Source organism: Glycine soja, chromosome 13 (genome assembly GCF_004193775.1).
Source record: "Glycine soja cultivar W05 chromosome 13, ASM419377v2, whole genome shotgun sequence".
Taxonomy (NCBI): domain Eukaryota; kingdom Viridiplantae; phylum Streptophyta; class Magnoliopsida; order Fabales; family Fabaceae; genus Glycine; species Glycine soja.
The window spans coordinates 21364689-21383021 of NC_041014.1; the positions used below are offsets into that span (position 1 = coordinate 21364689).

The 18333-nt window shown below is 33.3% G+C and overlaps 3 protein-coding genes across 5 annotated transcripts; 2 read left to right on the forward strand and 1 right to left on the reverse strand.

Moving 5' to 3' along the window:
* The first annotated feature begins 258 nt into the window (after positions 1 to 258).
* On the forward strand, positions 259 to 3658 carry LOC114382266 (18S rRNA (guanine-N(7))-methyltransferase RID2-like). Its single transcript, XM_028341559.1, has 9 exons — positions 259 to 419; positions 508 to 583; positions 664 to 747; positions 842 to 897; positions 1148 to 1204; positions 1456 to 1505; positions 1714 to 1866; positions 2736 to 2868; positions 3133 to 3658. Exons 1-9 carry the CDS (start codon positions 321 to 323, stop codon positions 3295 to 3297), a joined length of 873 nt encoding a protein of 290 aa, XP_028197360.1. The 5' UTR covers positions 259 to 320; the 3' UTR covers positions 3298 to 3658.
* An 814-nt stretch (positions 3659 to 4472) lies between these two features.
* Positions 4473 to 12881, reverse strand: LOC114382265 (pumilio homolog 6, chloroplastic-like). 3 transcript variants are annotated; one of them, XM_028341557.1, is made up of 11 exons: positions 12699 to 12877; positions 11797 to 12143; positions 11454 to 11629; positions 9774 to 11110; positions 9543 to 9684; positions 9343 to 9450; positions 8471 to 8683; positions 8275 to 8385; positions 6891 to 7085; positions 5702 to 5873; positions 4473 to 4901 (listed from the first exon to the last, which is right to left on the reverse strand). In XM_028341557.1, the coding sequence occupies exons 2-11, from the start codon at positions 12080 to 12082 to the stop codon at positions 4879 to 4881; spliced, it is 2763 nt and encodes a 920-aa protein (XP_028197358.1). In that variant the 5' UTR covers positions 12083 to 12143; positions 12699 to 12877; the 3' UTR covers positions 4473 to 4878. The 3 variants fall into 3 exon arrangements, with proteins under 3 accessions (XP_028197358.1, XP_028197357.1, XP_028197359.1); XM_028341556.1 differs by lacking the exon at positions 5702 to 5873 and having other exon boundaries at positions 12699 to 12880; XM_028341558.1 differs by lacking the exons at positions 4473 to 4901; positions 5702 to 5873 and adding an exon at positions 6061 to 6401 and having other exon boundaries at positions 12699 to 12881.
* A 2182-nt stretch (positions 12882 to 15063) lies between these two features.
* LOC114381209 (mitochondrial outer membrane import complex protein METAXIN-like) lies at positions 15064 to 17947 on the forward strand. The gene is made up of 6 exons (XM_028340410.1): positions 15064 to 15293; positions 15398 to 15735; positions 15877 to 15953; positions 16105 to 16165; positions 17135 to 17291; positions 17533 to 17947. The coding sequence occupies exons 1-6, from the start codon at positions 15149 to 15151 to the stop codon at positions 17715 to 17717; spliced, it is 963 nt and encodes a 320-aa protein (XP_028196211.1). The 5' UTR covers positions 15064 to 15148; the 3' UTR covers positions 17718 to 17947.
* Positions 17948 to 18333: the final 386 nt, after the last annotated feature.

The following is an 18333-nucleotide window of genomic DNA, read 5'->3' on the forward strand; positions in this document are numbered from 1 at the left end:
ATATGTTATTTTAAAAAAAAGTTAACACCATCTTTAATATATTTATTCTAATATATATTTTTATTAATTAAAATTTCTTAAGAAAATTGACATTTTTTTAGTGAAAGTTATAAAATCGTGACTATTATAAAATATAAAATGTAAAAAATTTCATGATTTTTAATAAAGTTTTACTATTAGTAAATGATCAAAATAATAATGTGGATGTAGCAATTTATAAGGAAATTGTGAGGATGTAAATCCCTAATTCCCAATTTAATAAAGTAGATAAATATGCTTGAAACGGTGGTGTGTGGGTTTTAGGGTTTTTGGCAGCAAGGATGGCGTCGAGACCAGAGGTAGTTGCGCCGCCTGAGATTTTCTACGACGATGCCGAAGCTCGCAAGTACACCTCTTCTTCCCGTATTGTTCAAATTCAGGTTTTCCCCGTTTTCTTCTTCTAATTCCCTATTCAATTTTCGTTCTTTGTGAAATTCGTTCATTCATTAATTTCTCTGTGCCAAATAGGCGACGCTGTCAGAGAGAGCTCTCGAACTACTTGCTTTGCCTGATGACAGCGTTCCTAAATTACTCCTTGATATCGGTAATTTTAATTTAATTCAATTTAATTAATCTCTCTCTCGCTTTCGTCGAAATTTAATGGCTTATGAATGGTCGACGTAGGTTGTGGATCGGGACTTAGCGGTGAGACACTCTCCGAGAATGGACACCATTGGATTGGGCTTGACATTTCAGCATCAATGCTTAGTATGTTTATGTTTTGAAATGTTGTTTGCTATTCCTATCTATTTTGCATTTTTATATTTTTTGTTAATTTTATTTGTTTTTGTTAAACTGGTAGATGTTGCGGTGGAGCGAGAGGTTGAGGGTGACCTTTTACTTGGTGACATGGGTCAGGTATATATACTATTCACCTGATTTCTGCTTGATCAGTATTATTGCTATTGATATTCCAGTTCAATGTTATTGTGTTATAATTTCTGAAGACTTTCAATTTCCTTTTTTTTTATGTTATAATACTCTTGTGTGTGTTTTTTGGTCATGATGTTTGTGTGCAATGAACGAGTTATTCTTAAAAAAATAAATATAACATCTATGCTCTGCATCTTGCCTTACCGTTTTTCTTTCACTTCGTCTTTGGTTTCAGGGTCTAGGAATTCGTCCTGGAGTTATTGATGGGGCCATCAGTATATCTGCGGTTCAGGTGTGTTTTCAACATAAATGACTAAGTCAAACTAAATTAGATTATTACCGAATGAGCCTCACGTTAAATGTGAAAAAGCAAGGTCTGAGTTTGGGCAGAGCACATAAGGGGTGAATGGAATGATACTCAGTTATGATATGTTATGTGAATAATTGTAACTTCTCCACCAAGTTTGATAGGGAGCATCTCATTTTCATTATTAATTCTGTGGACATTTATATGACGAGGCAAACTTTTATATGACAATGCAGTGGTTATGCAATGCTGATAAATCCTCTCACAACCCTCGATTAAGATTGAAGTATGTTCCTTTACTTGTTTATTGTATTGCTTTCTATTTTTCTTCTAAATTTTTATGTTTTGGGTTAGCTCTAACCATGTGGGAACTTGCACAGTTCTGTGCTTCTTTGCATCTCACTATCTATAGTGAGATTCAATAATTCTGGAACTGGAACCTATCTCCTTTTCTCTTTTTCTCTAATAACTTATAATCCCAATTTCTGATGTAGGGCCTTTTTTACATCTTTATACAAATGCTTATCAAATGGAGCTAGAGCAGTATTTCAAGTGTATCCTGAAAATATAGACCAACGTGAATTGATTTTAAATGCTGCAATGCATGCTGGATTTGCTGGTGGTATAGTGGTGGATTTTCCACACAGGTATGAGTAAATAAATCTTATAATACTACTATGGCTCATTTGTTTCATAAAAATAATGTGCTGGAAACAAATATAGTCTGTATTTTTTTACTGTTTTTTTCTATCAGTCAGCACAATTGTTTTTTAATTTTTTTCTTCTAGTTTTTGGTCTAAAGGGTCATGTACTAGCTATATCAATTTGGCAAAAAATATTCATGTATTATTTTTACCTTTTGCTAAGAGAACATAAAAGAAAATCAACTTTTGTCTATTGTGAAACTCAAATTTTGTCTATAATCCTCTCCTTTGTTCTTGTGTCACTGTATGTTTTGCTTAGCAATATTCGTGAAAACTCGCAAAAAATTATTGAATATCTCAAATGAATCTTAAGCTGTATACTTTCTTCAGGAAAATATCCACAACCACTAGCTGGGGTGGAACCATAAAATATTTATCGAGGTAGCTAGATTATAAGATTAATGCAAGTCCAAAAGAATCAAGAGATAGCAATATTAAAGGAAAATCTAAATTTGATGGCTTTTTACATTCTGAAAAAAAACAAGTAAACTCAAAATGATTGACAAAAATGTCCAAATATTCTATCATATAAATTTTGGGGTAGCCGGTTATATTTATCTTAGCTACTCATGCTTAAAAATGTTACCCCTAGAATGTGTAATATATCTGGACACTGATGCATTGTTGATTCACTTCTCACTTCCACATAGTTATAAATTTATCACCAATTATGTACACTACTATTTGACAGTAGGGGTGTAGTGTTTTATTTGATGTGGTTTCTAGCTATGATTTCTTTTGAATAGCATCATTTTGCCTAGCCTTCTTGAGCATGGTGTTTCACTAACTGGAGAACAATTGTCTTATTATAGTTCTAAGAAGAGGAAGGAGTTTCTTGTTCTCACTTGTGGTCAACGCTCGGTAAATGTGTCCATTTCCAAAGGTAAAAATGAAGATAGGGAGAGTTGCTCTGATGAGGACAGTGAAGATGAAGAAAAACAGACAGTGAGTCTTGCCACATTTGCGAATTCAATTTATATGATAAGTTCTTTAAATAATAATCTTCCTAAAAATATGGCTTTCTTTACAGAGCACCTAGTGTTAATTTTTTCTTTATTTGATTAGTTGGCTGTATTCATAGATCACTACCTATATTGCAGATTTTGGAAATGCAAGATGTGGACAAGTTATGCAAATGCTATTTTTACCTGTAATTGCTCACAAGCTTATGACTAGTTTTACTTATCAGACAAAATAAAAATACTGCAGGTATGTATATCAGACAGGCATAGACCGCGGAAGAAACAGAAGAATAATAAGAGTGGCAAGGGAAAGGAATGGTTACTAAGGAAGAAAGAGCAGATGAGAAGAAGAGGAAATGTTGTTCCTCCAAATACCAAGTACACGGGTCGGAAACGGAAGGATCGCTTTTGATCTTGTCTGGCATTTGCCTCAGGGTCGTGAGTATGAAAAGCTAGTCCTATTTGTTATTTGTTAATTGCCGTTACCAATTGCATCTTGCTCGGGTCTTGAAGGCTACTCATACATGCACGTTCCTGCAGTCAAAGGTGTTTGATGGAAGCCTTGAAGGATATGTGGTATGTTGGAATCAGTTTTGTTTTTTCTTTTCTTGAGGGGAAATCCTCAGCCATTGGGGCTATGATTTTGTACGTGTTTTTAAAATACCGATAAATATCATTTTTGCTTTAGTTGTATCTATTTGGCCAACTTATGCATTTAAATGTGAGGCGCACAATTCCAGAATACAAGTAGCTTTTCAAGTTATGAGTGATTATAGTTGTGTATCCATTTTACATTTTTTTGTTTTTTTACTAATATAATCTTACGGTATTTTTTCTGTGTTCACATTTATCGCACTTAATACCTTCTGACTGTAATGGAATCTTACTGTAATGATTATTTGAATTGATCATTGGAAAAAAAGTTTGCCTCATGAAACGACCACCAATAGAAATGATTGGTTTTGATTAATGGTATTATTATTTAAGTAGAATTAAAATCGATAGAATTTATCAGTTTAAGTAAATTAGTATAATTCGAAAGTTTTCTTCATGCCAAGTTCATAATTAGGGTTAGAATTTAGGTTTTGGGGGAGGGGGTTTAGAGAATGGGTAATGGTATGAGTTTTTCCTTGATTTTTTCATTCATTACATATAATTTGAGGAGGTCGAATCCAGAATAATTAATATTTGCTCGAGTATAAATGATCAAAGACGAACAGATATCTAATTTGTCAATTGAATTTAAATAGTAAACCTGAATGCCTTGTTCATGCCAACCTCATAAATAACAATAGCTTAACGATGAAAATGAAATCATTTCAGCATGAAATTTATACTACTTTTGGTCCTATTTATAAGAAACTTTTCTTATAAATAGGACCAGAGGTACTAGTATATTATTTATTACCATTTTAATACACTTTAAACTTTTGATTTTACTTCAATTGTGTTCATGCACCAATAGTAATTGTTATTTTGGGCATAATGCCATACTTTTAACTAGAGCTTCAAGCTTTTACCCAGGATCAGCTCCACCACATGTTAACGATGCCACAGCCTGATATCAGGAATCCTCGTCCGAACAAATGGAACATTAAAAACAGCCACCATTTAACTAAATCAACGTACAAACCACAAGGACGAGAGAGCAGATATTAAGGAGACAAACCCTTGATTGTCCCCACACTAAAACCACAGTAAAGCAGAGAATATCCAGTAAATTTACATCACGAAGGATTTCCTCCCAACTAATTATACCCAAGCAATCATACAAACCAATTTACTTAACTGACATTACATTAAGTGCACAACATGTATGCATACACTGATGTTTCTTGAAGCCATGAATGTCGGAACTATCAGATATGAAGCCACAGTAGCATTCGTTTTTTCAATGGGAAAAGCCCAAAGATCCAATATCTCATCTGTCTCCTGTAACACAGAAATACTAGTTGTGCTTGCATGGAAGCATTGCGCAAGACCTTTATTGTCATCATGATCCATTTGTTTGGTTCTCTGCAGGCAAAATAAAGGGATAAGAAAGCATAAAAGGACTCTAAAAATAAAACATTTTTCAAACATTTTATAGGTTCTAATTAACATTCAAAGTACACACAAAAGTCCAAATCAAATATAATACTTAGTCTTAATAGCCTGTTTAGTTCTAGTGACAACACGCACATCTCCTTTTCACATCCAATTAGAAGCTAGTCTATATAGCTTATACAATGTTGGTATTCCAATCAACATTGGTATAAAAGTTCAAAAGTAAAAAATTAAAAAAAAATACAACTAAAGTATTTGAAGTTTTCATGTAGTGTCTGATATGGATACATATCTGATATTACTATTTAGATGTGCCCGTGATACTAAGAATATTAATTAAAACTTTAGGATTTTCAGGTAGCAATATGTTTTATTAATCCTGTCACCATCTTCGGTTGAAGATAACAACATTCCCATGTTATGAAAAAATGCTAATATTGAAGATAACAACATCCCCAGGATGAAGATAATCCTAAAGCCTCTGAAAAGATGCTGTCCATTTATATCACTACAAATAAGTTAAATCCAAATCATCAATGCTTGTACTGGAGACCCCTAACCAGAGATTAAAACATTATTCTTTTATCACACTATTTAGTTCTTCAATATACCAAAAATGAGTCAATGCCACTCGGCAAAGCTCAAACATTTTCTCGAGCACACCCTACTGACCTCATTATATATTACTAGAAGAATACAATCATGCTTTATGTAAATTAACCAGGATGTGTATTGTAAACCAAAGTAAACCAAGGCACTAGGAGTAACACCTTCTCCAAGTAGCTGTTCAAACCGAGCCACAATGTGTTTTCCATAAGTGTATTTTTTCAAAGCATGAGCATGAAGTCTTATGCGAGAAAGTAATGTTGCTCGCTGATTTTCAGAACAGATCTCAAAAACCTTCTGGATCACATAATTTGCAAATTGGTCTTTCATCATTGTCTACAATGAAATCAAGCATGGTGTAGTAAGCGAAGAGTACAAACACCAAAATGCATGGGTCATGCCATTTATCAAATGAACCTATTAATTATAGCATAATTCACATTACATGTAAAGAAGAACTTTCTACCATTGTAATAATTTGGAAGACCTCAACAATACTAAATATAGCATAATAATCATAATATATGGAATGATCAATAATTCCAGCTCGTAATTAATATAGAAAAAGAGTAGTTTTAGTGTCTCAGTCAACAATAAAATGAAACTTGAAAGACTCTAGATCGGTAAAGTAGAACAGAAAAAACAATAGCCATAAAAGCCCGCTGCTAGACATTCAAGTACAATATTTTCCAGTTTTTAGTAACCATACACATGCCCTCTTAAACAAAGATCAAGAAACAAGCAAATATGCCTTCATTGTCATGTGCAGGTGTAATTCAGATACGAGTAACCCACTTATTTGCATTGTAACCCAGCTACCTTCCTCTTCCTGTGAAGCAGTATGTCTGGGATTCTCCATGAACCCTGGGTAGCTCAGAACACATTTTAGAAGCAGAAATAAGGAGGCTAAGATTTGACTGCGGTTTGTCATTTTTGAAGTTAACTGGATTATTTGATTTGAAAGGAATACCAATGACCACTTTTCAGTGCTCTGCTCATGGTTGTTACAAGGAAGTCTATATTAATCATATATGTAGAGAGATTGTACGCCTTTATATTTTAAAGCTATTTTTGTAATGCTGTTTTCTTCTCCCCTACCCCCTCCTTTCTTTTGGGAGGATTTTTTACCTTCCCCCAGTTGAACTTTCTTGAACATTCTCTTCATTTCTAATAGTAATATTTTTATCAAAAGAAAAACAAGCAAGCAAAACTCTAATCCAACAGCTTTCCCAGATAATTAGGTTGCAATTTTTCTTTTATTCAAGTTTCAGGGATAAAATCTGCTATGCATAATAATATATGAACATTTTATTAACTAGTAAATGTGATTAGCCTTGAGAATTTAATACTTACCAATAAATTATCATTTTGTTTGTCATGTCCAACAATCTCCGCAATTAACAACTGCCGATCAGTAGCATCACCATACTCCAAACATTTCTCAACAACATTTGATGCAAATTTATGCTGGCTTAATTGGAAAATATGTCCAGATAGCTTGTGAATAATTTGACTCCTTTCCTGAGGCTTTCCTCTCTCCAACACATGCTGTAAAGAGATAAGCAGAGCATCATAACTAAATAAATGAAACAAAATCTTAGACATTAAAGGTCAACAAGCCATAAAAATATCCCATGTACAAAATAGTTAATGTTAGGCAAGTAAACCCCAGAATTTAACTATATCATTCCAAGCATATTAGATAAAGCTGTTTGAAAAGGCATTATCAATTAACACATACACAAAACAAGTATTTATAGGCCAAGGACAGTAGAAGAGGACCTCATCCCCTCAACAAAAAATACACACACACACAAATACAGAGAATCTGCAAAATTTTATTTGTAGGTCGTGCTTGGAAATGAATTGGGTTGTTCCCTCCCAAAACTGCACATTTTTATTAACTCTAGTCATCAGCATTTCCCTATCTCACAGTTGAGCACATTAACATAAGCATGCACAAGTATAAGTCCACTTTGTAATAATATTTTGAAAGACAATAAGTTGGAGTAACAATACAAAGGCCATCCTACAATTTATATGTCATTGGCACCATCTATTTCAAACCTTGGCTCATTACATTATCTCATGTACCAGACGACCTTAACCATATGATCGCCATAAAATACCATTCATGTTTTTGAAATTTAGAATCTAATTCATATTTAACAGCAATATCTAAACTTGTTAAATAGATGCTTTCTCAATTACATGGGCTAAATAGAATTAGCTAAAATCACATCCAATGGCTCAAATAACAGGTGCTTTATGGCCTTCTTGATTCAACAGAGACTATGTCAAAGTAATGTTATCTACCTACCCTCACCCTAAAATAACCAACAAAACTCAAAAGCTGTATAAATTATATGGAATTTCTTTGAAATAGGTTAACTGCTTATATGAGGTGAAATACAAGACGCGGTGAACTAGAAATTTAGAAATATTAAAAATCAACAGAAACAAAAATCCAAGTAGAAAAAGTATATGGAAACTTATGATTAAATTTGAGATTAAACACCATGTTAATAAGTGATCTGGCAAACTGAAAATTAAAGAGGGTTTAGGATACAAGTACAAATTAGAATAAAGTGAAGGGGAGCCTAGGTGAAAATCATAAAAAGGGTGTGTCTATACCTCCAACTTGATTTGATTCAGTTTCTATTATGCATCATAACCACCCCCCACTGCTAAAAAAATCAGCATAGCAATTAACAGGGGGAGAAAAATAGTAACTAACCTGCGTAACATAATTCCCATACTGGTCCTGAGCAAGAGTAAAAACTGACTCCAAGATTTCATCAACAATAAACTGACATTGAACCTCATTTGAACAATGCTCTAGAACTCTCTACAAGAAACATTATCATGGAACTGAATGCGCAATCAAAGAAACATCAATTTCTTTATGGAAAAGGTAAATACAATAACCTTACCTGTATGACTCGGCAACCATATGGATGCATAGATAGAAGAGCAATTTGACCACGAAATGCAGATATTATAAAGTCAATGTTTTTAGTTGGAATAGATTCAATGCACTTCTGTATTACATGATTCCCATTTTGGTCACGGACACATCTCATAACATTTCCATCTAGCTCATGAACAAGTTGAGCTTTCTGTTCAAGATCGATAACCTCAAGTGCCTGCACAGGCACAGAATTGAAATAAATGAAATGATAGATTCAAACCGACACACACAGAATATACTGGAAATACCTGTATTTTATAATATCCTTCTGCTAAAGACAGTTACTCAGTTTGGCTTTCAAAAAAGAAATACGCATACAATGGAAAAGAAATGAAAAGAAACAGAAATATCTCAACTCCAAGTAAATAATTTTCCCAATATATAAAGTTAGGGCTGAAGTAAATAATTTGCCCATCCAAATATGTAGTTTCCCAGCGTGGGAAATTATGCAACTTGTAATTTTCATGGAAAACAAACAGACCATAAATACTCTCATATTGATCTATTGCAAACAAACTTATTTTTTCATTACTAGGAACTACACCTTGGCTAGAAGAAGAAAAGATAAATTTCTGAGATAAGCAGCCCCATTTTCAGATTGTAATTTGCAAAAAGCTGGACATCTAGCAAATGCTTAAGTAGGATCTTCATATTTTCAGATCATTAATAAATCTCAATCAGAGATCACGTGGTTCAAAATGGTAGAAATAAAGTCATACTGACTAAAATCCATGAACATATTTTGTAACCAGATTGCAATAGCTTTCAAGACAAACAACTGAGATGAATATATACCAATGTCTTAATGTTATATGAATAAAAAAAATTACATACCTTTTGGATTACACGACAGCCATACATCTGCAGACTTAAAGGCAGTATCTGGCCAAGAAGTCGATTTGCAAGTTCCTTTCTCTGCTCAGGGCTTCCATACTCAAAAAACTATGCACAAGAGAAACAGACAAATTGAGCATAACAGATTCCAGACAATCATAAAGTTAGTTAATGACAATGTACATCACTTCAAAACATACCTTTTGGATTACATAGTTGCCAAATACATCAGTTATTAATTTTGAAGTATGTGGAAGAACCTCTTTGAATACTAATTCCTTCTCTTCAACGCCACAGCTTTCCAACTTCTGCTGTATAAAACGGCTCCCATGCTGATCAGTGCTGGAGTTAATAAAAAAAATGAACTTAATTTCCAAAGCCAAGGAATTGATAAAGTGATAGGTAAAAAGACCACCGAAAATAGTACTTGCCTAAATTCAACTATATGTCCAATAATATCGGATAGCTCAAATCTGCGACCTTTGCCAGATTTTAACTCTTCAAGAAAAATAGCAATTTTGGGGTCGTGAGCACTGTCAAAGGCTCTTTGACCTTGCCATCCAGATAATAAACCTCCATTTCTACCAGAAGCTGGAGAGCGTTTCATTTCATTCCTTCCACCTAGAAGGCCAGGACTACTTTCTGGGTATCCTGATAAAACTGGTCTACAAAGTGGGGAACTTGGATACTGGGGTACAAAACCCAAATTTGAAGGGTGTCCAAAATAACCAGGGTGTATTAGCCCATCTCTATTAGAATTCAAATTAGCACCAGTTTTCTGATTATGTAATTTTTTGTCATCCAAGTAAGCACCACTATTGGGCCTTTTTTGGGAATCAAAGGGACCAATTTGGCCGCCAACACTGGCTCTAGGTGCCAGCAGATGAGCAGATACACCATATCCCTCCACAAAAGGTTGTTGATGATATTGCATGTAAATAGGATCACTAAAAGAAGGCTGCAGAGGAAATCCAAATTGTCCAAAAAACTTGTTTGCATGCATCATTTCAGCTCCGTGTGAAATGTTTCCTGCAGTAGAAGAAATCCCTGGTGCTTGGGGAGTAAAACTAGAACCAGTAGCCCCGTCAACAAGTGGTACAGAACCATGAGGAGGGTATGCAGCAATATATGGAGGAACAGCTGTGGGACTAAAAGGGTATGCACCTATATATTGCGGAGAATATATACCCAAAGCCTGCAAATTAGTGTAAAATGGATTTGCTGAGGTCATATAAGCTGCTGCTGCTGTAGCATATAGTGGAGGCGTATACCCTGATGATTGCAGTACAGGCTGGACATCAGAGGAGAACTTGCTGGGATTGTGAAGAAACTGCTCCATACCAACATATGTGCATTTTTCACTTTGAGAATTGGTGTTAGGCACCACACATGGATAGTTTTGTTGCTGGTGTTGCATCAAATTATTCTGGCAGCTGTTCTTCCATTTATCTTCATAACTCTGGCTTTCTGAATTTGGTAGATTAGATACATTGAGAGCCCTTAATTGAGATTCTACAATTGTAACATCTAAGACATTAAATCCCATGCTTCCAGTGGAATTGAGAGATGATGAGCTTGTGACAGGGGCACGGGAATCAACAGTTGATGACAGCCTTACATCATCTGCACCTATGGTAGGTTTTACAGCATCCACTGTGGTGACAGGAGGGCCAAGAGAAGAACTGGAACCAGTATCCACATCAATTAGTTCATCCACCACTCCAAGAGACTTATTATATACAGGTGACATGATATGGGGAAAATCTTCCTGAAAGTTTGAAGTTTAATACAGAAAAAAAAATCATGCATTCAAAATCAGAAAATTAATCTGGAGGAGGAAAAAAACAAAAAGGTTAAGTGAGTGTCTACAGTCAAATCTTGGACTCAAACTTACTGAAAATAGTAAAAGAAAAAAGTCATCACAATCGTGGGATCAGTACACAGAACCCACTGCAGCAGGAAAGAGGCAAAAACAAAAGGAAATAAATGCAGAAGAAAGTAAAATTCCAACAAGTGTTCATGTGTAAAAATTCATGAGACTAATCCAATAATTTATATGCAGAAAACTTGAGCGATTTTACAAATTCAGAAATTGATATCACAATAATCACCAGTACTAAATTTGTGTCCTGAGATGATGTTGAAGCCGCATCCTGTCTATGCCATTTTCCACTAGCTTTGTCTAACAAATTATTATACAGCTTTTGGGTCAAATCATCCTCAGACTCCTCCTTGTGTGTTGCAAGAGTTCCTTGTGACAAATGAAAAGACCCTTTACCACTATCATCTGCAGAAGACAATCACCAATTACTGTTAAGAGCCTAAAACTATCAATATGGTGCACCAGACAGGACACTTTCCCATGATACAAGTGGGGGAGGATATTTAGCGTTTAAGTTGACATTGCAATAGTCAAATAAGCAAGATAAAGTAGTAATTGGTCTTCAGACTCACATTTTTGCATAGCTCTGTTCCGAGATCCCAAGCTCGCATTCCTGGTGGTGTTCTGGGATAACAAGTTTTCTATGGCCAGAAATGAGCCTTCCATGCTTGGAGGTGCACTGCCACTGCGGTTGGGTACTGCATCCTTTCCACTGCCATGAAACCTATGGCCATTTAAAAATATACCCAGATCCTCTGTTGCCATGTGACGGGATGGCGAGCCAAAAGTTGCAGCTTCCTTAAGAGACGGCCATTTACTCCCAGCTTCAGAGATTCTAATTGGACTCTCAGTTGCCATATATTGGAAGATTAGTTAGCCCCGTCTTTTGTAATGGAAACAAGAAATGCCATGTTGCCTCCTAAAGTTCACCCACAAATTGTCGCATTAGCATAAACTTCCAACGAGAAATGAACTTTATTACACTAGAAAAGTAAGCAAGCATAGTACTAAACAAGAACAGAGATGAAATAACATATCGAATTACTGACAAAATAGAATGCTTCACGTAAATTTGTAGAAGTACAATGCAAAATCTCACATGCAAATTCACACAGTTAAATCACGATACAGACTCGCAGAGAGTTAAATTATGATATTTTGTGATGTTCCTTAAAATCATAACAAGCTTACTGTTCAAAATTTCATTTCAAGTGAAAGGTTCTTCCACTTCAACCTTAAGTTAGCCACGATTACAAAACAAGAAAGTATCACCACCAAGGACAGCATCAAACTCTCTACAATTACCTCATACAAACCACCAATTCTTAATTTCGTATAATAATAAATAAGAAGAAGAAGAAGAAATCAGTGAAAGTCACAAGAGATGAGAAAGGGAGTGAAAAATGAATGCATGAACACACAGAAAACATGAGAAGAAAAAGGAATTAGTAGTTGAAGCATGAAGAAAACGAACCTGCGTTTGTTTAGAAGGTGAAGAATGAGTTTGGGAGTTGGAAACCCTAGATTCTCTAACGAAGCAGGGATTGTGTAGAGAGAGAGAGAGAGGGATGAGGATGAGTGTGACTGAAATGGATATGTTATTATTTAATATTTGTTGTTAGTGACTGTTATGGGTCAAGTGCAGTGCAGTGAAGCAGGAGACGAAGAATTTAAAAGTGCGTTTGTAGTTTGTATGTACATGAAAAAAGCGCTATTTCCACACTCCGTTTTGCTATTCTCCGTTTCTGAGTGGTCAGAGTGGGACAAAGACGCAACCAAAATGCCCAAATTAATCATGCGCCTATCATCATCGTCCTATACATGCATTATAGTATATTTTTCACTTAAGCCAATCTTATTGTTGGAATCCAAAAAAAAAAATCACTGTTAATAGTAAAAAAAATTCTCTAAATATTTAATACAGAAGATTTTTTATTAAACAAAAATAATCATCTCAATTGATTTGCACACTTGATGATAAGAAAATGAAAATTAATTCCTTTTATAAAATTGATAGTATTATATTTTTGTCAAGATTCTTAATTTATTTGAATATAATTTAATTTTAAAAAATTGTATTCATAATATATTATTTCATATGTAGAATAATATTAATTATTGTCTTTGGGATGCTTTTAAATAATTATATAATTATGAAAGTGTCCAGTATTATTAATATTTAATGTATCCTACCTAATTTTAATAAAAAAATATTTATTGTCTTTTTTAAGCTCCCTTTCTTAGACTTTTGCATGGATTTCTCTTTCTTTTCTTTTCTTTTCTTTTTTCCTTTTTAGTTTTGAATACATTTACACCTATACTTCAAATTAGATCATACACTCGTGCTATACAGGAGTAAATTATTGTTAAGGAGATTAATTCTATAATTTTTTTAAGAGAAGTCTATCATGTGTCCAGTAATAAAATTTAATTTACTTTGTAAAAATATAAACAACGTGCTTTCATCATAATTTATAATAAAAAATATTTTTTTCTTAATTCTCCCCTTCATCAGGAAAAAATGGGTCTTAATTAACATAGAATTCGATCAATAAATAAATAAAATCTGATAAAAAAATTATTTAAATCGAAAAATATTTTATTTATTAAACTTTAACCAATACTTTTAGAACATTCATTCACATTATCATTTTTTATAATTAAGTTTTAGCCGATTTAATTAAATTTTTTCATAGTCACTTATAAGAAAAAAATAAAAAATATATATATATTAATTTTTTAAAAGTTGATTTTTAGTTTATGCATAAATTAATTTTAGTTTATGGAAAATAAATTTTTTCTTATTTTCTTTTTTATAAATATTTTTAGAAACGTGTTATCCATACATGCTTTTTTTTTATGAATAACAGCACGTATACCAAACAAATGACACAACGTAGAAATAAAAAGTGCAAACCTTCCATATTCCATTATAAGAAGTCGTGGCGACACTTGGCATGAATGATTACAGTGCCAAGTTGATAAGATATATTTAAGGGAAGTTTAAACTTTAAATTACTCCTAGTTTCGTATCTAAGACAACACATAAATGTCTAATTTATTGATTGATAGCTCTCAAGATCCTTTGCCGATAAAATAGATATTGGATTGAAATTTAAGGTCTTATTTTTAATAGAATTCCAATAATTATTTAAAATAATTTCTCAACAATTACAAATAGTATTATATTATAATATAATTTATTTATCATAAATCCAAAATACAATTTATACTTTTAAAAATAATTATCTATTATAAATTTAAATTATAAAAATAAACACTATACAAAAGAAATACTAATGGATATTGAAAGTAGTCTAAATACCAAAGTGAGGTGTCCAAGTCACAGTTATATTTGCTTTTGGGTATGACTAAATTATAAATTAAAATATTTATTTTATTATAAATTTAAACAATTATTAATGAAAATATTAACAGATATTAAAACTTAAAAGTAGTCTAAATACGAAAACAAAGAATCTAGCAGTTTATCCACATTATTATTTTTGCCTTTGGATATGACTTTATTATATTTCAATGTCATCCGTTTAGATAGATGTAACGACTTAAAATAAGACTAGAGAGGGCTAAAGACATCATATGCTGGAGAGATTTTGCTTCTAATTTTAAATTGCTAAACAATATAAATTTTTTACATTAACCGTAAATAGAATCCAAACTCTTATTAGTTTTTAAAAGTAACTTTTAACCTCGTCATATACTACTTTGAAGTTTTTTCTTTTAACTTTGTTATAGCTTTAAAATATTTTTTAAACTCCAATTTTTTTATTTTAAAAAGGAGGCCCACTTTATAAAAAAATAAGCCCATAGAAAAGAAAAAAAAATACAGAAAACAAAGCTAGAAACCAGAGACAATCACATGAACCCTAACCTAAACCCCTGAGAAATCATTGAAGTTGATACATGGCGGAAGTTAACACTCTGGTGGTGCGGAAGCCCTGTTTTGGTCTTCCAACCGGTTGCCCTCAATGCCTATCTGCTTACATCTATCTCAAATTCGCTCAATTTCCATTCCAATTGGACTTCCACCTCAACAACCCTCATTCTGGTAACACCCATCACCCCCCTCCCCCCCTCTTTTTTTTCTCATATGTAAAGTTTCATTTTTTTGTCTTTTTCTGCTTATGGGTATGCACTTTTTGTTTTGGTTAGATCAAATCCCTTACTTTGAAGTTGGTGACTATGTGGCTTATAACAATGAGAAAGAGGGGATTATTGAGTGTTTGAAGAAAGATGTTGGGGTTGTTGATTTGGATAGTGGGGTTTCTTCACTCCCTGAGTGGATTTCAACTAAAGCAATTCTCACCACTTGGCTTGCTGATGCACTTACCTATGAACTCTGGCTGGGATGTGAAGGCTCCTCTGCTTATAGTATCTATTACCCTGATCTTCCATGGCCATTGGGGAAGATTCTCTCTTGGAAGAAAGCTCATTGGGTGAAGCTGAAACATGGGATAACTAATGACAATGCTGAGGTGAAGAAAGAAGAGGTCAGTTTTTTTTTCTTTCCATGTGTTTAGTAATTTCAACTTTTTTTTATGTGTATATGTAGTAGTTTTAATGTTGTGTCAATTGTGTGTATGATTTTCTCTTTGATTTGGTATTTATGTTTAGTTATTAGTGATGGACAGATTTATGAGAGAGCAAAGTCTGCATATGATGCCTTGTCAAGTTGCTTAGGTGAACAGAATTACTTATTTGAGAACAGGTGATTCCTCTGGTTGAATTGTACGTGAATGCGAGATTATCTTTTGTTAGAGCAATTTGTGGGAAGATTTTGGTTTGTTTTTCATTTTTAGAGCTATTATTGACTTCAACCTCCTGGTGATGTATTCATATGCTTTATTTGGTTGATGCAGGCCATCAAGCTTGGATGCTATTTTTCTTGCACATGGACTAGTTGTTCTTCATGCTTTACCTGTAAGTATTAATATTAATTATTTGTGATTCTAATGTTTGTTTTAAGATAGTTACAAATACTCTACTGGCTGCCTAGGTTATACTGGTCAATTAAAATTGGACTTAGATAGTTATGGACTTGTGGTTACATTTTACTTTACACTCTGGGAACTATCATGTAGCACATTAGCCAATAGTTAGGTGAAAGAGAGATGCATACAGAAAGGGATTATGTTAGGGAATCCTTTATAGATAGCTGTATATGAAGTGTTTACAAATGTTTATCTGCCCAATTTGGGCAGAGTGAATCTGTGAATGACAATTGACTAAGATTGTTCTCAAGGAATTGAAGTTGATATTTAAAAGGTATTATCTTAAAAAAGAATATTAACTCCTGCTAAAAGAAGTTCAAAACTGGGCAATAAAAAGTCAATATGTCTGCCAACCTCAATTTCACCATTCTTTTTAGACCTGCTAAAGTAAGAGATATTTTATGCTGCGATCCGGCTCATTTGAAGTTTTTTGTGCTTAAATACTTATATTAACCTCTTTGGTGTAAGAATCATGATCACAATGGTCCTAGAAATAATAAAATAATTGCAATGAGGCGCACTAGCTGGAAAATTTGTAACTTAGACTTGTTCTAGTGAGATGGCCGAGCAAACGAGAGATTGATGATTGGGGATTCCTAGTTTTCTTCTTATTGAGAGTATGCTACTATTTTTTAAACATAATCTTATTTTGGGTAATACTTCTGAAAGAGGAAACTAATATTTGGTACCAAAGCCTTCTAAGCCTCTGTACTTAGTTGCTTTTGCATTCTTCTATCCATGACAATGAGATTCCTAGCTTATCTCCTTAATGAAGACCATAGATATATGTTTTTATTTTATTTTGCACCGCTAAATGTAGTGTGCATGCTTATTAGAATGACTTAGACATTTGTTTTGAGAAAATTTTAACTTTAGATCCTGCATTCATTTACATCAGGAATCTTCAATGTTGCGAATCAAGTTTTCAGAGCATGCTCATTTAGTCAGATATGTGCAACAATGCAAAACAGAATTTATAGAAGCAGCTCCATCTCCTTCCTCTGCCCCACGATTTCATACTGGTGCATCATCGTCTGCTTCTAAAAGTCATTCAAGTAAGATATTTTCTGGATTTTGTAAATGCAGACTTCTCTTTTAGTTTTCCTTGATGAGATTGCCTTATCAAGCATAAGCAGTACTCCAATCATATAGATAATAGAACTGAATCCCTCTCTCTCTCTCTAATAGTTTTATTTAGATACAGTGGCTGGAAATATGTATGTATTTGCTATTTTAAACTCTCATGTCCTGTCACTCTTCATTAAGTTTGATTTGTCATTTTTTTTTTTAAATTAGGTTCAAAGCCGAAGAGTAAGCCCAAAAGGGAGAAAACACAGGAGGAGAAAACCTTCAAAAGGAAGGCAAAATATTTTGTGGTAGCACAGTTGGTTGCAGTTGTTGTGTTCCTCACACTTATGACTTCATTTGATGATGCTGAAGTGGAGTTAGATGATGATGGTGGTTATGATTTCGATGAATGAAATTGCATTCATTTGTTTATCTTCCTCAATTAAGGCTGCCACCAACCTAAATAAAACAAGTATCTCCTGTTCTTTGTTACGATGCAAAATTGGAAGACTATCATTCATTCTATAAGATTCATTTTTGTATAGACGAGTTTTAAACAGATTGATGTTACGTGAGGCAAATCATGGAATGAGTTCTTTGAATCATTTTCAGATTTTGATGTAGCACCTCTTTTTATTTGTAATGCTCTTCAAGTAGATTTAGCTTGAACGGTCCTCCCTAGAGATTTCTAAGTTGTTTTTTAATTTTTAATAATACCATTCACAAAATAAAATAAAAAATAAAAAAATATTGATAATTGGAAAGATGCCATTGTTTATTGAGTTGTAGGAAAAGAAACATGACTTAAGTGAACCTTTGGAATTGTCGGCCTAAACTATTTTCACTTTGCTTTAAATGAACCACTTTTTTTTGGAAAAATTTATATTAAATATGCTATTTGTATTTCCAATTAGTAAGAAAACTTTTAAAGTATTTAGTAAATTTAATTTCTTGATTTATTTTATATAAGCCACTTCTTTTATCACACTTTGATTGCTGGACACCTATAATGAATAATTTATATATATT